Source organism: Phodopus roborovskii, unplaced genomic scaffold (assembly GCF_943737965.1).
Source record: "Phodopus roborovskii unplaced genomic scaffold, PHOROB, whole genome shotgun sequence".
In the NCBI taxonomy this organism is placed as follows: domain Eukaryota; kingdom Metazoa; phylum Chordata; class Mammalia; order Rodentia; family Cricetidae; genus Phodopus; species Phodopus roborovskii.
In genome coordinates, this window is record NW_026126721.1 from 1,979,418 (window position 1) to 2,001,977 (window position 22,560).

At 39.6% G+C, this 22,560-nt stretch overlaps 1 protein-coding gene across 5 annotated transcripts in view; it reads right to left on the reverse strand.

The window, feature by feature from the left end:
• The window catches only part of Frmpd4 (FERM and PDZ domain containing 4), a 604,920-nt gene extending 582,847 nt beyond the window's left edge, over positions 1–22,073 (reverse strand). For 3 of the 5 annotated variants that reach the window (XM_051174868.1, XM_051174866.1, XM_051174871.1), the window contains exon 1: positions 20,500–20,614. In XM_051174868.1, coding sequence (XP_051030825.1) covers positions 20,500–20,540 — 41 coding nt within the window. In that variant the 5' untranslated portion in view covers positions 20,541–20,614. Of the gene's footprint in view, positions 1–20,499; positions 20,615–21,736 lie in introns of those variants that run through there. The other 2 variants (XM_051174869.1, XM_051174867.1) reach the window with 1 other exon arrangement.
• Positions 22,074–22,560: the final 487 nt, after the last annotated feature.

Genomic DNA, 22,560 nt, shown 5'->3' on the forward strand with positions numbered 1-22,560 from the left:
TGAATTTCTTTCAGTGGGACTAATCCGTGAGAAATGGATTTGAGCACAGAGCATATCTCATGTTTGCTTATGCACAGGTTCTTCTGAGAGATGCAGTGTAGACTCAGAAAACTGTACTTTGCTGGAGGGAGCTTCATAGGCACACATAACTTACCCACATGCTCCCACTCACATTACTGCATGGGAGGAGCCATATCTCTTCCCATCTGGTATCATGGCTTCCCCTCTCACTTCAAATCTCCCTGCTCCTCTTTCCACCCCTCCACAGCAATTTGGAGCTACAGTTCTTTCCACCCCCACTTCCCCAAACAAATCCCAGGTTTTAAGGGAATAGGACATGTACATGGTAGGTATTTACATATGTCTCAATCATTGTATGTATGCAGAACTGTGTTAGCATTTATTGGCCTCTTGTTCTTCCTTCAAATACATCATAACCAAAGTTTGAGGTACATTAAATATTATGTCCTTCACCTATTGTCCTTATGAATCTATTGTTATCTTAATCACACAGCATTGCTTATATGTATTGTAAGCCAAAGTGACTATATCTTTCTCCAAGTTATCTCCAGCCTAAAAAAGATAGATCGCACTGCCAAACTCCACTGAAAGAACATAGAGCTCAGAGTCACATTGTGATGGCATATAGCAAGCAACTGTTGTAAGGAACAGTTCAAGGTGGATACCTTGAACAGCTCTTAGAGGAGAGGGGACTAAGAACATAAACTCAGACTACTCCAAATGCAAAGAAGGTACTTTCCCACTGAACTGTCATAGAATCAGTACTCCGGGTCTGATTCTCACCAGGTATCAGTCATTCTGTATTTGCTAACATGTGTTTCTTAGTGTCCACTCAGGGGAGAAAGCATCTTACCAAGATTGGGGAAAAAAGGAGGCTAGACAGATGGATCAATGCTAAAGATAGCTGGTTGCTCTTCCAGAGGACCCAGGTTTAATTTTTGCACCCACATGGTGGCTCACAACCATCTATAGTTCCAATTCCAGGGACTGTATCTCTTTCTGGACTTTAGGGGCACAAAGCACACATGTGGCACACAGACAAATATGTAGGCAAAATATCCACACAGATAAAATAAAAATAAATACATCTTAAAAAGAAAAATGAAATTACAATTTGTTTAAGCAAACCTACCAAAAGGCACACTGTTCTCTGGTGTTGTTGAAGGTTATGTTGGCTCCTTTTGCCCACCCTCACTAGATACCGTCACAAGGTCTCCTGGAACTGGCACCTAAAGCTAAATGAAGCCTTAGACTGGCATTCCTATAAGGATTGCCACAATAGAAGAACAAAGCTGTTCTTTGTCAGCTAAAGTTCAAGGTTTTTGGTCCAGTATTCTCATTAGGTCAGGCTAGGTCCCAAGCTTTCATGACAACAGCCGCATCTCTATAAATAAATGTCATAGATGAGAAATTCCATAAAGAAGAAAGATAATGGTAAAAAATGAGGGGAATTCTCCCAGTGAGAAAATATGGGCTAAGATTTATGAAGGTAATTGATTAGGAAGAAATTAGCAGGATTAATAATGGGAAAGGGGATGAAAGCAAAGAAAATCAGATTATGTTGAACTCTACTAATATTTTTTGAAATGCCTAAATTTTTTGAAAGGGTCACATTATGCATCCTGAGTTGGCCTAGAATTCCTTGTGTTGATCAGGCTGACCTCAAACCACAGAAATCCATCTGCTTCTGCCTCCAGAATATTGGTATTTAAGGCTTGTGCTGTTATCCTTGCCGAAACCTATATTTTAATGTTGCATGTACATATGTAGGTGCACAAGTACCCATATGGGCTATATGTGTCTACTACGTGACAATGGAAAATAAAATTTCATGTCTGTATTTTGTTGGGGGAGGAGTAGATATGCATGCCAGAGGTATACACATGTGTCTATGTCAATGGTTCTCACCCTTCCTAATGTTGCAATTCTTTAATATAGTTCCTCATGTTGGGGTGACCTCCAACCATAAAATTATTTTTGTTGCTATTACATAATTGTAATTTTACTCCTGTTATGGATTGTAATGTAAATATTTTTGGAGATGGAAGTTTGCCAAAATGGTTGCAACCCACGGGTTGAGAAGCACTAGTCTATATGTTTGCAGGGGACAGAAGATTATCTTGGGTGTCTTACTTAGAAACACTATCCTCCTTTTCACATTTGGTTGTTCTTTTAAAGACTTATTTACTTTTATATGTATGAGTATTTTGCCTGACTACACGTATATATGTATTCTGTGTGTGTGTGTGCATGCGTGCGTGCGTGCGTGTGTGTGTGTGTGTGTGTGTGTGTGTGTGTGTGTGTGTGTGTGTGTGTATGGTGCCAGAAGAAGCCTGAAGATGGTACTGGATCTTCAGGAAGTGGATTTACAAATAGTTGTGAATAGCCATGTCGGTGCTGAGAACTGAACCTAGGTCTTCTACAAGAGCAGTGAGTTCTCTTAGCAACTGACCAATCTCTTGAGCCTCAGACCCCTTCAATTTTGAGACTGTGTCTCTCATTGTCATAGACCTCATCAATTCCCCTAGACTGGTTAGCCAGCATGCGCCAAGGCTCCTCCATCTGTGCCTCCCTTGCCCTGAGATTACTGTCATGGTGTTAGGGACTGAACTCAGGTGCTCACACTAGTACAACATTCACTTTACAGACTAAGCCATCTTCCTAGCCTCAAAAGAAACTTGTTACCAATAATTTTGACAAGAAAAAAAATAAGAAATTAGAATGCTACAATCATTAAATATCATATTTGAATGTTATGCCCCTCCACTCATGGGAATAACAAGTACATTGTTCAAATTCTTCACCATGCTCTCATGTAATGCAGTTGTGGCTCCAGATAGCAAAAATGGAGTAACGAGGGTCTTTTCTGTGAACTTTTGCACCATATCCAATTGATTAGAAATGCTTAGGAATAAAACATATGGGTGTGAATCCCTTTTTCATATGACATCCAAACAACAAAGTTGCCTGAGAATTTAATTGGTTTTATTATAAACACCAAGAAAATTATTTTAATTACTTAATTGTTTATGATGATCCTTAAAAACTTCCTTTCAGTTGTGTGATTAATGCATGCTTGTTAGAGATAATTTGTTCATTACAGAAAAAGCGGGAAAGAAAAGCCCTCTTCAGTTCCTGTAAACTCAAAGGCGTCAGTACACAGGACACAGGCAATCACATTTGCCACTCTGTGAAACTCCAGCATTACGAGCTGTTCCCTATCAAAGGCAACCACTGTCATCAGGCAATGACTCAGGCTATAATTACCAGGTACCCACAGAGCCATCCATTCCAGATATCAATTTAGCAAATCCTCTCTGCTCTCCAGAACCAGTGCTCTTGATTGCCTAACCAACAGTCATTTCCTCTTTCCTCCCAGAGTCTCAATTTGGCAGAGATAGCCTCAGGTGGCCATGAGTGGGGCTGGTGGCTTGATGGGGATAAGGGAACCTGAAACTTGGTCTCACAGTAAAAGTCCACTCTTTAAAGAAGCCAATGCTTGTCAATGTGAGACTTCAATGCTATTTTGAATGGAACAACTCTTCATTGCAGAAGAATGTTTTGCTTGTGGCATGATGCCAAGAATCCCTGGTCTCCTCCTACTACTTGGTCCTCATCTCACTCCAATCTAAAGAACTGATAAAAATACTCATTGACATTTGTCAGTGCTCATCTATGGGTGAGAATCAATAGGGCTTTAAAACAAGCATAAGCATACTTTTTCTACAAATCACCAGAAAGTCATTAATAAACGTCTGTGGACCCTATGATCCATATTACAACTATGCAAATCACTCTTCTTCATGTAAAGCTCAGCAGTTACTTGTATGTGAATGAAAGGACAGGATCATGGTCTAATGGGCTCAGTTTGTCAGAGTTCTCACATTTCAACCAAACCTGAAGGTGCTGCTTACCAGGTAGATTCAGGAAACATGTGGGATAGGATGAAAATTTTGAACAATGAAACATTGGAACATTTTGCTATGATACATGCAAAGAACAAACACTGATCACCACTGGTATGTTAAGTATTGAAATCATTATACATCCATAAAGGGAAACCAACATTATGACATGGATCCTCAGTACGCCAGCAAAAGCAGACACAAGGAAGGCAGTTATCAGGAAGTGGCCCTTTCTCTGGATTTCTTATGGTCTACCATACATTGTCCACCTCCATCAGCTGTTTTACAATGTGTTTTCTTCTTGCTCTACAGTTCTGAGAGTATACTTTGGAGTCTTAAACACTCTACTGTTAGTTTTTCTATTACTGCTGAAAAATTTCAATGCATATATTTTCAACCTGACCACAGAAAACGAAAGGTAACATGATAACATATTCTGACAGATTATGAGTATAGAGTTCAGATAGGCATTTTTAGCTACCACTCAGATTCAAGTGTTTCTTCTTGTTGCTTTCCAAATACATCTCCTGTGACTAGGATGTAGGTCAGTGCTAGACCCACATGCGCTATTTCCAGAACCAGGGAGAAGTTATGGGAGAAGAACTGTGGATCCCTGAATAAAAATTCAGGTACTGGAAATCAGGATATTAATACTTCCTCAAGTCCTCTTCCCTTTTTTCTCTGTTGTACTAGAACTCAGATTTTTGACCTCTAGAATATCTGGAGAGGTAAGCCAGAAATGACCATCTCTTCTCCCTTGCATGACTTTTTAAGGGGAAATTTTCTGCTTCTAGAAAGAAATGTGCTTCCAAGCTAACAAAGAAAGAGCCATGCAAGGGGAAATACAAAGCCCCAGCTACTCCCTGCTCCCTTTCTATGAACGAAATCAGATAATGGCATGATGCCTCGAGCTGTTGTAACCACTTTCCTCCCATGAGGCTATAAAAGCCTAAGGCCAAAGGAGCAAAAAGAGTAGTAGCTAGTGTGCATGTTGACCTTCCTAGGTCAATGAACTGCAATATAGGAATCATCTATGCCTAGGAATATCCTGTTTAAGCCACTATTTATGAGGCAATTCCTTCTTTGCAGCTAAAGTCCCCAGAAATGCGAGAATAATGATGGCAGTTTCAATGTGAAACACAGAAGCTACACAAGTCAAACACGCACCAATAAGTAGAGATGTCTTGAAGTAAACCACCACCATTTCATTGGAGTTCTAATGATGTTAAAACTCCACGAAGTACATATCAGCTGGAAAGCTTAGCAGAGTGCAGCAGGGGATCCATGTGGAGTATTTATTTTTTTTTATCTGCCCTCTTAAGCCAGCCTATTTTTCCAGCTTGCTTGCCCACATTGTCCTTGCATCCACTGAAACACAAACATGATCAATGAACAGTAGGGGCAATCTATCTGAATTTTTATTTATTTATTTATTTATTCTTATTGGGAGTGCGAATGTAGTGTGTGTGTGTGTGTGTATGTGCATTTATATTATCTTTGGTAAAGGAGAGTGTGCATATTAAGAGAATATAAACATTGAAAATACAATTTCTATTTGAGTTCTCTAAGATCTATTTGTGCAGAGAAATAATTCTTATGGTAGGAATGTTTATATAGAAGAGACACTTGGTACAAGGAAGTAGCTCCGTGCAAAAGCTTTCCTAGTACCTGCAAGGCCCTAGATCTATTCTCAGTATCAAAGGAAAAAATATTTGCACACAGAGAAGCATCTGTAATTACAAAGCAATATTATCCAAATCTCAGATTTTGTGCATTTTATAACACACACACACACACACACACACACACACACACACACACAGAGGCGAATGTCCAACAAGCTTTCTAAATTATAGGCTTTGGACTCTCCATGGTCTCCGCCAGTGCTACTCAATTCTGCTGCTTTGTCACAGATAATATAGAAATGATAAAAAAATATTGTATCCTCCTCCCCCCTCCAAAAAAACATTCATGGACACTGAAATTTAAATTTCAAAAAATTTCCATGTGTCATAAAATATTATTACTATTTAATTTTATGGAAGCATTTTCATATATTAAAGCTATTCTTAGCTGAATACACAAGAGGTTGGATTAGGTCCACAGACAAAACTTTGCCAATCTTTAATCCTTGATTTATGACACAGCAAAAATCTTGAAATGACTTCTCGATGAGCACTAAAACCAGGAAATGTGTCAAAACTATTGTTCAGGTGATCATTTAAATATATTAACGTGGTCAGGCTCTGTAGTGCACACCTGTGGTCCCAGCTTTCTGAAGGCAGACTGTAGAATGTAGTGTTTGAGGCCAGCCAAGGCTACATAGCAACCTTGTCTATCATGTACAAACCCTGAAGTCAATCTGCAGCACCAACCATTAAACATCCCCATGTATACCTACAATAGCCAGGCTGTTTAATACATCATCCTGCTATATATAAATGTAAGCATATAAAGTTTGCAAAACTCCATTAACACTGAAGGGAGACAACCTAATGACTTAGTGAGGAGAAAATGATCAGATGGTTTATTGTCTCTAATGTTTTTCATCCAATTTGTAAATTATATTGTATTCCTCAGCCCGTCGATGTGATATCAATTGGAGAACCAAATTATGAATTAATGGCACCATAATTAAGTTAGAGAGCAAAAAAAAAAAAACATCCATCAACATATTCTCAGAATATATTTCCTCAAAAATTCACAGTTTTCCCCTTTAGTGAATGGGAAAAGTATAAAATAAGACTTAAAATTTTTGTCCAAAATTGATAAAAAATTTCATTTAAAAACCTTAATAAATTATTCATAATTACCAAATTATATATATATATATATATATCTTTTGTCTTTATTGTAAAGAATAACAATATAAAACATGCTCCCACCTTCCAAGTACTCATTTATATATGTACAGAGATGTTTAGAATAACCATCTGATCATCTAGATTTATTTAATTTGCTAATAAATTTATCATTAAGATTTTATAAATTTGAAATTATATCATACTTTATGATATAAAAATATCTCTCTGACCTAGAAGTTTATACTCTGAGTACTGGGGAGGAAGAGGCAGGAAGACTAGGAGTTCTGGAGTATCCTGGACTAAATAGTGAGTTCAAAGGCAGCCACAGGTACATGACCATCTTTAAAACATACAAAGAATGCTAAGAAATGATATTTGCACTTGCCTGGGTTAGTAATTTATGTGTTTATCCAAGGTTTATATTTTCCATGCTGGACATTCCAGAGCTGAAGCCTAGGTTTCCAATATAGCCAAGACTATACAATTTGATAATGGTCTATCTTTTATTCAATCTTATTTGTGGTTTTTTATTGTTTGTTTTTGTTGTTATTTTATCTAAGTAGATTTTTTCTTCTTTTCTTGTCCCTTCCTCATTGCAATAAAACTGTTTTCCTATGTCTCTTCTCAGTATTTTTGGTTGTAAGCCTAGTCTTTAATGGCTGAGCCATCTCTCCAGTCCTTCTCAGTAGTGTGTGTGTGTGTGTGTGTGTGTGTGTAAACATAAGTGTATTTACTGCCATTGTCATTGATGTCTTTCCTAAAGGAATGAATCTGAGGGACCATTTTCTGTCACTACACAGAATGTTTCTTCATTATTGTTTTGTAGCTGTACAACATCTCATGCTCTTTTGATTTCTCATGTATGAAATTTGTTGTTCTAATAAGATTTTTTATTTTATGTGTATGTGAGTGTGACCACCTACCACCTTAGTGTATGTGCATCACATTGTGTGCATGCCTAATGAGGCCAGAAGAGAGAAGTGGATCACCTGGATGTGTAGTTACAGACAGTTGTGAGCATACAAGTGGGTGGCAGCGACCAAAACCCAGGTTGTCTGCAAAAATAGTAACTGTCTTCACTGTTGAGCCATCTCTCTAGTCCCATAAGAAATTTCTTGAAATTGTTTATCTTGTGATAAAAGGACATAATTTTCCATGATACATATAAGGAAGCAAAAGGTTGTAAGATTTGTTTGAAAAAATTCTACAAGAAGGACCAAGTACTACTATCCAGGTGTCCCTTACCAACAACTATTCCAAGTCTTATCATTAGAATAACTTGCATGACAAATGTAGCTGGTCAACTATAATACCTCTGAGCAACTAGAATGTCCACAATTTTAGCAAAACTTTAAATAACATTTTAACAGTATGCGATCCAAAGAAGTTGCTTTAAAGAAATTCATCACATTGTTATCCAAAGAAATAGACTGAAAACAATCTAAATGTTAATGAAATAGAAAATCATTAAGTAAATTTCATTTCATGTGGTTGTTAAGAGTGGTTAATGACATGGGAATGTAATATTTTTGGAAAACTTAAGTATATTATTTTTTATTAATATTATCTATGTGAGAAAAATAAAATATGGAAATCTAAATTATTATAGCAGAACTACCTTTTCCTTTGGACAGTCTTTTTTATATGTATGTGAGTGTTCTGCCTGCATCTGTGTCAATTCACAACATGCCAGTCTGGTCCCTAAATAGGCCAGAAGAGATCCTTGGATCCATTGGACCTGGAGTCACAGACAATTGTTAGCTACCAAGAGGGTATTGCAAATCAAACACATATCCTCTGGAAAAATAGCAATTGTTCTTAACTTCTGGTCCACCTCTTCAGCCCCTCCTTTGGTATTACAAAATGTCAAAGGAGACTTTTATTGTAAAGTTCTTATTTTTTTATAATTTATTTATTCTTTTAAATTTCATTTGATATTCCAATCACAGTTCTCTCTCCCACCTCTTCTAACCCCCCCACCTCCCTCTGTCAGCTCACTCCTGATCTACTCCTCCTCTTGGGCTTTCATAAGTACTCAACAAAGTTTGACACAATAGGTTGGGGCAGGACCAAGCCCCTCTCCCATGCATTGAGACTGAGCATGGCTTTTCACCATAGGGAGTGGGCTCCAACAAGGTAGATCATGTACCAGGTTTGTATTGTGGTCCTACTGCCACAGGCCTTTCTAATAGTCCAATCCTCACAACTGTCTCACACATATGGAAGGCCTAGTTCAGTTCCCTGCAATCTCTACCACTGTCAGCTTAGAGGTCATGAATTTCCATGAGCTTGGTTCAGCTGTCTCTGTAGACTTCTCCATCATGATCTTGACCTCCCTTGCTCATATATTCCCTCCTCCCTCTCTTTGACTGGATTCCTGGAGCTAGGCCTGGTTCTTGTTTGTGGATCAGATATCTGTATCTAGTTCCATCAATTACTGGATGAAGGCTCTATGATGATAGTTGGGGTATTCACCAATCTTATTATAGGGGTAGGCCAGTTTTGGCACCCTCTATACTATTGCTAGAACTCTTAGCAGGTAACAAGGAAGACCCTAATGGGGACACATGGATCTCCCTGGGAAGGGAAATTATATGAGATCTACTGAGTAAAATGGGGAGGGGAGGGGGATACAATGGGGGAGGGGAGGGAGAATGATATCATGAGGGAATGGAGTGGTCAAGGGAGTAGAGGGATGCAGTGGAAGAGCAATGAAAGACATGCCTTAACAGAAAGAGCCACTATGGGTTCAGGGAGAAACCTGGTGCTAGGGTAACTCCCAAGAATCCACAAGGACGACCCCAGCTAAGATTCCTAGCAAGAAAGATCTTATTTTTACAACCAGACAAAAAAAGGCAATAAGAATATATTGTTAACATTCTCAAAGCCTTTGATTTATGTGGGTACTCCATTAATATCATTAAAATCCAAGTTTATTGGTAACATGTAGCATATTCCTTGGGTTCAAAGTCAAATTAAAAAAAAAAGACATATAATATAGCTGGGAATGTGGAGTCAATGGCTTCATGTCCCCTAGTCCCTCACACAACACTCTGAGTACTAATCTTCACAAAGCTAAATATTGTTAGTAATATTTTGTATATCCTTCTAGACATTTGAATGTAGATTTTTAATGATTTGTACCTTATTGATTACTACATCACAGCAAACCTTACTACATCACAGCAAACAGCAATACCTTCTTGTTTTCATAGTTATGCCCTACTTCTTGTTAGTGTTTAAGCAAGTTTTCATAATCCCATTTGTTCCAATTTGTTCATTTGGTGCAACATTCTAAAAGAGAAAGAAACTAACTCTAGGTCAAACATAAGCAAAATAACACCTTTTATCCAGAATAGTGAGCACAACACTGTACTTACTGGTCCTTTACTTCATTTTCTTAGTATAATATAAACAAAATATCAAACAATATGCCTTGTAATACAACATTTAAGTACACAAACCTCTTATTATCAATTCTTCAAATAGTATATAAACATGATCTAAACATTCTTTTGGCAGTAAAGATAGTATGGTTACAGATGAACTGTCAAAGACTAGAAGGAAGGAAAAGAAAACAGTAATGAGAATGTCAGAGAGGTCCAGATATATGGCTGGGTCCTAAGCTTTAAGTATAGGTAGTAGTTCATTGCCAAGTGTTCAATGAGTATAATAAATTGGTATTATACTCCCAAAGTAGGAATATCTATAATCATTAATATTTGACAGTATAGGGACACAGCATGCCTTTACCCTAATTCATTCATAATCTACCAAATATTATGAACAAAGAAAGTTCCAAACAAAGGGGATTTACTCTCAAAGAGCTCATAAATGAAACACAACCTAAAATCTTACTCATTCATAATGCCATTAACCTTGAGCAACCACTGCCATCATGAAGTCACATCTATGGCATCATAGGAAAGGAACCATCTGTTCTCATGTTTTCAGCTTTGCCAGATGGTACTCCTCGAGATAAATCTAGCTTCTGGGAACAACAGGTCAAACCAAGCCAAGAAGTTCTTCATGTTAGAAGCAATACACAAATGGGACCAGGACTGGCAAGGGCTCAGTGGGTAAATTGCTTGCAATTCAACCACAGTGTTTTAGTTACTTTTATTTTTGTGTGAAGAAATGCCAAGAACAAAGCAAGTTATGAAAGAAAGCATTCAATTGGAGCTTTACAGTTCAGAGGGCAAGTCTAACTGTCATGGTGGGGAACATGGCAGCAGGCAAGTAGGCAGGCAGGCATTACACTGGAACAGTAGCTGAGAGCCTATATCCTATCAGCAAGTTGAAGGCAGAGCTAAATGGGAATGGTATGTACTTTTGAAACTTCAAAGCCTACCTTTAGTGACAAACCTCCTTCAACAAGATCACACCTCCTATTCTTTCACAAACAGTTTTATCAACTGGGGACAAAGTATTTGAATACATAAGCCTTTGGGGGTCAGTCTCATTTAAGTCACAACATGTAGTGACCTGAGTTTGGTGTCCAGAACTGATAAAAGTAAAAGGAGAGAATCAAAGCCACAAAGCTGTCCCATGACCTGCAGACACATGCAGTGACATATATATACCACACACATACAATAATAATGGATAAATAGTTCAAAAAGAAATGTACAATAAAGGCTTTCTTCTACTAAAATGGATATTCTGTGGCCCCTATCCAGCTTCCATTGACCAAAGAAAGTCACTCAACCAAATCCAATGCAATAGAGCAGGAAATATGCCTCAACTCTAGTGGAAGGAACTGCAATGCCACATAGGCTTAAATTCAGGAGAGGTTTAAGAATGAAAAAGAGCCAAGCATAATGGCCAATATAATTTTAATTCCAGAATTGTGGAGGCAGACATAGGTAGATCTTTGTGAATTTTAAGCCAGCATACACTACATAGTAATTTTGGACTAGCCAGGACTAGAAAAGAAAAAGAAAGAAAAACTGCAATCTACTATATAGTGAGTAAGTGTTATGAGAAGGCCAGGATATAGCTCATTCAGTTGGTAGAATGCTTGCGTAGAATGCATGAAGTCATGAATTATGTCTCTAGAACTGTATAAGCCAGGTAGAGTGACTCATATCTGTAATTCCAGCACCTAGGCAATCCAGGCAGGAAGAATAGAAATGCAAGTTCACCTTCTGCTACATAGTGAGTTTGAGGCCAGTCTTGGATACATGAGAATCTTTTTCAAAAGAAAATAGCATTATGAAAAAGGAAGGAACCAGCATGTCTAAGAATAAGGATATACAACTGAATTAAACTCCACAGCTTCCCACATAATTAATATGGATGCTTGAAAATGCATAGAAGGCTAAAAGACTTCAATACAGATTATAGCCTTTCAAATACTTCTACCTTGTCTTCCATATACCCACCAATATATCAACTATATAGGATCCTATATTAAGGATTAGAAAGTGTGTATCTTCCAATGACTGTATGAGCAGAGCTTCCATGCCCTGTCAGGACCACTTACACAGGGTTAATTGTCAAAGACTAGTAGAGAGGGGCTAGCAAGGATGATCCCATGGAAGGTGCTGATGTTCCTTCTCCTTAGTAAAGCAGGTGACACGAAGAATATGGCTCTAGCACTAAAGGGAACTGACACACTGGGTAGGGAAAGATAAAGGAAGGACAGTCAAATATCATACTTGTGGAAAGGGCAGGTAATCTCATAAATATCTTTAGCCCTAAAAGCCTCATGGTCTTGGCCTCAACTGTAAGATGTCTCCAAAAGTATCCATAGATAATGCAGCCAGTGGGTAAGGCTGTGATTCATTGAAACTCTATTTACAAAAACTGATAGTCAAAATATAATAAATACAAACAGTCATGGTAAACAAATTAAGTGGTCTCTTGTTTGTCAACTCGTGCCTTGAGCCAGAGATGAGGCATTGCCCTGAGCCACAATTCATTTATTCATGTGACTGGCTTGGGACAAACTAATCCCAGAAACTAGCCCCTACTAATCACTGCTGTACCAGGATCAATAGTGGTAGAGTGGACCAAGCATTGCATAACAGAAAAGCATTCACTCAGGGAGCCCTTGTGAAACCAGCATGGCTAGACATGTGACCCAAGGTAGAACAGACAGAGAATCTCTGAATTGAGTTGGCTGTGACTTCATGTGAAGGGAACAACTGTGCCAACTAAAGATACTGCTTTGTGCAGTCTTACATTCACTGGGAAAATTTCAATACTAATTTTGAGCATAAGTGTGAGATAATCATGTTTTATTTTTTACAAAGCAGATGTCATAAAACTTAAGAACATATAAAAATTAACACAAATTAAAACGACATTCCTGCAGTGAATGGTCATTATAGGTAGATTTATTTTGTTCTTCCAACCATTTTTACTACCACAAACACCTAGAAAATTTTATTTTATTTCAATTAAAATTTTGCTTATGGAGATGATAGCAGCAAAGCTTAGGTTTCTATCAGGCCAAAGTTGATGACATTATAGTCATCAATCATACTAAGAAAAAAAAATAGGCTTCATGACAAAATAGAAATTAAAATTTTCTTTCTGTGTCCTAAGCCATTTATTTTATTTTAAAGATTTACTTATTTATTTTTATATGCACAAGTGTGTATGCCTGAATGTATGTCTGTCTAGCAAATGCACGTCTGGTGCCTACAGATAACAGAAGAGGGGGTTAGATCCCCTGGCACTAGTTATGAGCCACTGTGTAGGTGCTAGGAATTGAACCAAGCCACTATTTTTAATTATTGAGCAATCTTTCTAGGCCTCAAGCCATTTATTATTAATACTTCAATATTGATACTTGTTTACATTCAAGAATACCAATTGTGGTCACTGTTCAGCTAAACTCATATGACCACTGATTTGCAACTTGAATTAGAATGGATTCTACACAACTTCATGCACTTCTTTTATTTAGTATAGAGTATTTGCCTCATGCCAAATATGTAAACCTTACTTGAAAATGTGACAGTTCAGTCACGAAATTCCTCTTTTGTCTTTGCTATGAAAAAATTGGGAATATTAACTTTGTTATCTAAAACTGAGTCTTAGATTTCTTCAAGACAACTTACAGAGCCTAAGAGCATAATGACCCTAATTACTAAAGAAGTGAGATGTGAAAAGTGGTATAAAATGTTTTTCATTCTGTGTGTGTGAAATTCTATAACAACTGAAGTTTAGCTTAATTCCACATTGATCCAGCTTACCTGGATTCCTCTGCCTACAACAAAATCCACTTATCTAGTGATTCCTTTAGAAACAGATTAATGAAGGTCAGTTGCCGTTAAGATCAGATGGCTCAAGTGTACCATAAGGAAATCCTAGCATTCTTCCTTTCAGTCCATCAGCAAGTACACTGGCACATGCTAGGGGAAGTTTTCCCAGTATTATTGTCACTCATTTTTCATCCAAGTTGAACTATAAATTTAAAAGCCTTTGAAAGGCCAGCAACACTCTATAGAATAACTTACTAGCCCCAAAAAAGAGGTAAATTGAGTGACGAAATAATATGCATGATTTATGTTCCCAGGGACAACCTGTTGGAGAAGCAGCATCACTTATGAGGACGATGTTCAAACAGGTAAAATATTAAACATCTTTAATTCTAATAAAAATAAAGTTAGATTAATTATGGATATATTAGTGAATTTGATTACTTAATATTTGATCTGGCATGTGAACACATGTGTTTACACATGTTCAGACAGTGACAAAGAGCTGGGTATAATTGTGTACTCCTGTAATTCCAGCACTTTGGAGAAAGAGGCAAGAGGATTGGGATTCTAAGGCCAGCTTGAGTTGCATAAGATTCTTTCTGTGGCCAGGCAGGTCACAGACCATAATATAGAACCAACTGGTGTTTTTCTGCTCAATAAACATAATATTAAACTGACTCTTAATGATCCATCACAATAGCCACAGATAGATGCATCACCCAAACATCATCAGAGACACTTCTGTTTTCCCTAGATGGTGATCAACACAAAGCCCACAAGTGACCAAAGAACAGAGAATAACAGCCTACAGATTGCTCAGCCCTAAATGGAACATCTGTATTACAACCCCCTTTCTCACAGCTCAGGGATCATTGTGGATGGCTACAAGGAAACTATTCTCTAGACACAACAGGGCAGCTATACACATAATGCATATTTATTGTGATAGCATACACAAACCCCATGAAACCTCAAGCCAGACCAAATCTCAGCATGGAGACAGTAAGTGGATACCCTAGCCCAGGAGAAATGTTCTGTCTTTAGCTGCTGACAATAGAAGAGTCAGTTTTCTTTAAGAGTGTTGTCATTGGTAGGTCAAGGATACTCCAGTGGGAGGCTACATATCTGTGACTATATGGCCAGCACATATTGGAGTTGATTGGTTAAAAAAAAAAAAAAGATGAAGGATACAAAATCAGGTGGGCATGGTTGGGTGAAAGGATACATAAAGTTAAAACTCATTGTATGAAATTCTTAAAGAACAAATAAGACAAATTAACCTAAAAAGGAAGGAAGGGAGGGAGGGAGAAAGGGAGGGGGAAGTAAACTTTTCTGTAAGAGACAGTAAACAGTAGTTTTGGCTTTGTGAAACAGCATTTCTATGGCATGTTTTCAACTTTGCTGTTGTACAAAAAATTCAGGCAGAGACACTGTAAAAAATGAATGAGCATGGCTATATTCCAATAAAACTTTATTTATGGACACCAGAATTTTAATTTCATATTTTTCTTTTGTTTGTTAACCCATTTCAAAATAACAAAATAAGAAATTAATTTTTAGCTCACAGACTGTCCCATAATAGCAAGCCAGATTTGGCATTTAAATCATAGTTTGCTCACCTGCTGGTTGAACCTCTTCATAGATCTTTCTTTGACATGATGACATTTGAAAACATCTCATGGGTTTGGGGACTGAGCTCAGTTGGTAAACTACTTGAAAAACTTGCATGAAGTCCTTATTTCAATTCCTAGTACCATGTAAATCAGGTGTGGCATTTTATCCCTGTAATCCCAGCATTTAGAAGAGGAAGCAATATCATCCTCAGCTATACTCAGCTATATAATGAGTTTGAGGACAGTTTTTTTTTTCTTTCTTTCTTTCTTTTTTTCTTCTTGGTTTTTCGAGACAGGGTATCTCTGTATTGCTTTAGAGCCTTCCTGGAACTAGCTCTATAGACCAAGCTGGCTCATACTCATAGAGATCCCCCTGCCTCTGCCTCCTGAGTGCTAGAACTAAAGGTGTGCACCATCAAAGCCATCTTTAAGAACAGCTTTAACTACATTCCCGCCCCAAATAAAAACAAAAAGAAAAGTGGCAGACAGTGTGTTGAAGGCCTTTCATCCCAGCTCTCTAGAGGTAAAGGCAGTACATCTCTGAGTTCCAGACCAGCCTAATCTACATAGAGAGTTCCAGGTCAGCCAGAGATACCAACAGAGGCCCTGTTACAAAAAGAAACAAACAGCAAAAAAAAAGCACTTAATGCTATAAGAGAGTGGTGAACTTCAGGACTATATGTATGCTTCAACAATCCTTTTTAAAGCTTCAGTTTTTTTCCTACTATGCTTAGAGTAGAAATCAGTGTTTTTAAGGTGGTTCCTTAAAGATTATCCATTTCTGATGGCTAGGACTATTATTCAGTAGGAGTGTCCATAGAGTCTTACATTCTATCCCCAGCACTGTAGAAAAAGAGAAAGAAAGGAAAAGAAAAAAAAAACAACCTATGGATCCATTGTTTATCTACTAATAATGCTAAACTACTATGGAAAAGTGTGTGTGTGTGTGTGTGTGTGTGTGTTATCTGTATGCCTCTGTGCATCTGTGCAAAAGGGAGAGAATGACCAGGTAGCTGCAAGAGCTATAAGCAGAAAGTAAGAATTTCCAGTATATGTGCCTTGTGCCTTTAAAATACAAGTTTTATCATCACTACAGTGTATGTGAGAGAGAGAGAGAGAGAGAGAGAGAGAGAGAGAGAGAGAGAGAGAGAGAGAGAGGTGGGGATCAAAATGGCAGGGAGCATGAGCTAGGTGCCTTCTCCCTAAAGCTGAGTGACTAGACTTGTTCAGTGCACTAGCAGCCCCTGGGAAACCAAAGTTAAATATTCCTAAAACAGGAATCTAGTGCTGTTATGAAACTCTTCATCATTTCGCCTCCTGACAGCCATGGAAGTCAGCAGAACCAGAAAGGACTCAGAAGATGAGCAAGTAGCATCTTTAATGAAATTCAAATCCAGAGTCTTTGGGGTCTCTCACTGCCAGTCTCCAGAGCTCACTATTATCAGTGCTATTGCCAGAATTGCTTGAGGAAATATACAGGAGCCACTTCCCCGGGAAGTGGTTAGTTCTGGATAATGTAAAGGAAAAACAATACAAATTTCATTGTATATAAGTAGGTTTCATTCTATGCAAGTAGGTCTTCTATCAAAATGTAAGAAAACTATAGATGAAAACATTTCACTCTTCAAAAGTTAAGATACTTGCAGTAAAATTAGCACACTATTATCACACATTTTAGTCACTGCTATAGACCAAAATAGTAATAACAGTGAATTTTCTTACTACCATAATCAATACTCAGGACCTCACCATCATATAGCAATAAAGTTCACCACTCAATTTATGAATGCTTTGCTTAGTTTAATAAAGCTCCTATGAATTTGGGGTTTCAACTCACCTCCCTTAGGCAAAAAAATGGCATAATCATGTTTTTCTACTGAACTGTGTTCTATAAACATTTGAGAAAGTGCATCTGCTTTACAAATGAAATAGTCAATACTAAGAACAGTAACAATAAAAATATATGCCTATTTTTATACTATTACTAGGTTATAAAGCAATCTCCTATAATGCTCTCATCTACAAGGATGGAAAAAATGATATATAATTGTTACCAAGGAAACAGTAAAGAAAAACTGCATGTAAACTATCAAGCTGTTTAATAACCAGAAAATTAGAATACGAAAACATCTTTGGACAGAACCATGACACAGTGTGCCACACACAATGAATGCAATCAAGGGCTATAACTCACACAGATGGCTTAAAGGGTCACCATCACATGCTAGCTAATGTAGCTTGGCAGTGTTTATTTTATGTGACAATGATAAGACGGTACTGGGTTCTTGAGGGGCAATTATAACTCTGAATTTTCATGTGATTAAAAAGGTCCCAAATCAGTATATGAATAGTTAAATGTGGTGTCTCAGAAAGTCAAAGCACTTGGCTTATTGATTCCAGCATAGATTAATATTCCCTTAGAATGCTCATTAATGATCACTGTCTTTACTCACAGACCGGACACTTGGCAAATATCAGTTACAGCAGTTGCTTTCTAAATCAACATTTGAATGCTGAAGTTCCTAAGAACCAAAGGCAAGTCTAAGAACCAAACCTAGGGCAACTGATTGTATTTGCCTGTAAGTCAGGAGAATTTGAAGCATTCAACCCACCACACTGATCAAAGTTAAATCCTTTAGGAAGATTATTCACCCTGAAATCAGGGAAATCCTGCCGTGTAAGCACTTTTATATTTGATTTTTCGAACATTGTTTAAAGTACGCGTGAAGCCCGCAAGCACGCACGTGCGTGCACGTACATACACACACACACACACACACACACACACACACACACACACACACACACCCCTACCTTTTAAGGGCAGAAGCAAACAGCTGTAAACCCCCTAAAGCCATCCCTGTTCTAGCTTGAGGTCCATCCTGGAACTCAAACTGAGCAAAGGAAGCACTCCAGTAGGCTGTAAGATTTCTCAGTGGGCACATTGGTTTAGAACATAAGCACTTTCTCCCTTTAGAACAAACATTCCAGTGGATGACATAAGGACAGAAAGTAAAATTGATACTCATTTACTGAATTTTAAACTTTTCTTTACAAAAGATTCTAATCCCTGCTCTGGTACACACACACACACACACACACACACACACACACACACACACACACACACACAGACAGCCTGGTCTGGATTTTTATAAAACCTCTGACTTGTGGAAATCACAAAGATATACTAGAACCTAGCAAGAATAGATACAATGCATCTTTTCATTGACATGTAATACCAACTTCCCCAGGGATCCAAAGTTTAAGGACTACATGGAGTCTCTGGATGTTTTATGAATCCTGCTGGTTTTAGCATAAAGCCACGCAAAACTCTGTGACTTTAGCCCATACTCTCAACTGAACTTTTCTCTCCCCCAGTCTCATTTCCATCTATCATACAGAGGGTACCACATCTTCCAGAATTGGCCCATAGCTCTGTCCTGAACATGGTTCTTATTTGACAGTTGTCTACTATCTAGCTATAGATGGGAGTATGCAGGAAGATAACAGGACAGTGGTGTGAAGCCACGATCCTTTGAAATATCAGCATACAACCAAATAACTTGCCACATCACAGCCATCAGCTACTTAACATATCTGTCCTCTGATGTTTAGGGACCTCTCCTGGGTGGCTGCTCTAAGACACATATTTCTCTAGCACCCAGTATCTCCAATCTATCCAGAGTAAGTTGCATAGAGGTCCTTTCCCTTGAGAAATCTATGCCTAACATGAAGATTGATCCTTATGGTTGAGGGCGTATGGGGATAGGCAAAGAAAAAAATGAGCTGTGTTTTTTTGGCAATATCCAAACCAAAGGGCTATGAGTGCCTCAAACAGGACTGGGCAACCAGTGAAAACATATTTTCTACCTCAGGTTCTTGAGTTATTCATCCCTGCTTTACACAATCAACACATTTTACTCTTATCTGAAAAGAAAGAGAATGAAGGAAGGAAGGAAGAATGAAAGGAAGGAAGGAAGAAAGAAAGAGAAAACTAGCATGGTACTCTCCATATTGAAATTTTTTAAAAAGTGCTTATCTCCTAGGGGCTACTTTCCCAGACCTCTAGGGCAGAGGGCTACCTCTGCCACAGACTTGCGAGATAGTAGAAAGACATGGTTTTCCAACAGCTCTCCTACCCAGCTCTCTCAGTTATTGTCCCAAGCACAAGACATGACTTGTTTGGTTCAATGAAGGTTTTGGAAGACAGCAGACAGCAGGGCAGGAGGTAGAAGAATATTCTGATACTACTTTGTTGGTTCCAGAATGGCAATGTTACTACTCTCCCATCAGCACTGCTGGAAAAATCGGCCTGATTTGATGATTTGTCTTCAGTTTCAATCATAACAGTTACTTAGAAAAACATTTCTAAATCTCCAAGGCTTTATATTTCCAGTTAAAGAATGGCTGAAAGCCTTTCTCTTCTACCTCCATGACTTTGCCATCTGGGTCGCTGCTGGAGACATCCGGGTCAACCTTCAAACTGACTTTTCCAGAGAATGGAGGTCTAATTTAGAGGTGGGAAAGAAGGGGACACTTTGTGTGCTTGCTGCTTGGAAAGCAAGTACCCAAGGTCCAAGTACTTTTGGCTGCCCTTAGCAAAATCGATTACAACCATCTTCTCTTGGCCTTTAACATATGGTGCGACCCCTAAGCACCACTGGGGCTTTTCCTAAGGGAAAACAAGCTTCCTCGAATATTGTGTGTGTGTGTGTGTGTGTGTGTGTGTGTGTGTGTGTGTGTGTGTGTGTGTGTGTGATGCTTGTGGCTACAAAGCCCCATAAGAAAGGGAGAAATAAGTTGAAGGTAGCAACCTCTGGTCCTCTCTTTTAAGCCCAGCTGCTCTTTTAAGCTTTTGCTCTTTCCAGCCCCCAGAAAAAATAAAGCACCAAGTTTCTGCAGCGGCCCTAGGTGCAAAGAAAACCCGTGCGGTCCCTACCTGGAGAGCTTTGCAATCTTCACAAAGCTGAAGACATCCATGCAGGCAGCTGGGGACCCCAGAGCCTGGTGGCTCCGTTGCCCCTTCTCAAGCCAGCACAGGCAGCCTCAGCAGACCCATGGCCAGGACCTCAGTGCGCCTGGGGCTTGAGCGGCAACAGCGGGTGGTGGTGGAAACCCAGGAGGGCCAGTACCTGGAGGCGGCTGCTGCTACCCCCCTCCGGCCGTGAGCTGCGTGTGCATCCCTAAGCAGGACCATTGATGGGTGCCCGCTTCAGGAAAACTCAATGGAGAGGGAGACTGGCTGGGCGCAAGCAGCGGGGGCGGAGAGCGTGGCGGGGTCCTGCGCCCCGCCCCAAAAGGTCTGGCCCTGAAGACCGCCAGGCGCCCAGAGGACGGGAGGCCAGGGCGAGGGGCGCTGCTCCAGCTTCTCCGCCCTAAGAGCCCAGTGTCCCACGCAGCGAAGATCGCAGACTGAGCCAGGAGGCGGCGGGCAAGCTTGGCACACGCGCACGCACCCCTCACAGCACTGCAGCTGCCTCCCTGCCTCCTTCCCCAAGCCTAGTCCCTTTCTCTTTTCCCTACCCCCACCCGCCCAGGGGGAGGGGGCACTCTCCTGTCACCCGCTCCCGGAGCCTCCAGATTCTTCAGATCTGCTCCAATAGTCCTTAACATGCTGCAGGACCGTAAAACACCACCTCCAGTCTCCAAAAACCATAGGGAGAGCGGTGCAACCGCAGGCGGCCCTAGGCTTCCGTAAACAGAACTAGGAATCGGAAAAAAAGGAGGATGATCAAGAAGGGATCATTTGTCAAGGGGAAGGGAAGGGAGATGGCCAGTGGAGTGGGTACGATTTGGAGAGCTCAAGAGTTCTCTTTGCTTTTCCTGAACCAGTGGAGCGAGACGTGGCTGCTGGGCTGGCTGGAAAGGTGTGTTCTTTGGACAGCCGTACCGCGACAGCGTCGGTGAAATAAGCACAGGATGCATTTGCGGGGTGCAGGGATAAACACAGCTGCTCCTTACTAGAGGAGAAGAGAACTCAGGGTCCCAGGAGCTGGGGTGGGGGCGGGGTAGATGGCTAATGGGGGCGCTGAGGATGACAGGGAAGAGAAGGGTTGAAAGTGGGATCTGAAGGACTGAGCAAGCTGCCTTTTCAAATGAGGGTGGGAAAAAGCCGGAAAGGGGAGGGGGAGAGAAACCTTGGCGGAGAAACAGGAACGCGAACACTGAACACTCACCTTAGGCAGAGTAAACTCCAAGTTGCAGCCATTTAGAACTCCTAGGCTTGCTTCTCTTTTACATAATTACCTTGGATAATCACGCCTGTTCCTTAACTCACTGCTATCTTTCTTGGAGGCTTAGGCTTCTTTCCGGGCTCTCCCTTATTTTTCTTCTCTTGGAGTCTGAAGGAGTAGTCTCCCAGACCCTTCACAATTTCACCCCAGAGTCTGTGAAGGTCAGCTGGCCTCACTAGGGTGCAGACTCCCACCCGCAGACAGCTTTCACCTGGTGACAGGGCCACCGCAAAGAGCCAATGACTCCTGCGAAAGATTGGAGGCTCCAGCTAGCCAGTGAGTCTCTCTCTCTCTCTCTCCAAGGGATTAAGGAAGAGGAAATAGATTTAAACTTCCCAGACTTCTGCTTCTGCCTTTATATTTAAAGTCTTCAGTATTCAAACCCAGTACTTGCATGTTATTTTTAAGGCATTTCTCTCCAAATTAAACATAAAATCAGTAGCAATCTGCACGATCTAGATGAAATAAAACCCAGGCATAAATTACAGATTTTCCTTTGAATAGGCAGGGCAAGTTTCCTTTAGCTTCTCTTAGGTAGCTTAGTTTAACGTAAATTCTGTAACTTCTGGAGCCCAGGACGCAAGGAAGACATTGGCTCTTGAACACTCTATTGTTTGCATAAAATAATTATAGTTTATGGTATGTTTTATAATTTTTAAGGCACTTGTGCTTTTGAGTCTCATAGCAACCCTGTCATATAAGGCAACATCCTGAAAACAGAGAAATCCTTTCTTTTTTTACGCCAGATTATTCTCAAACACAGATTA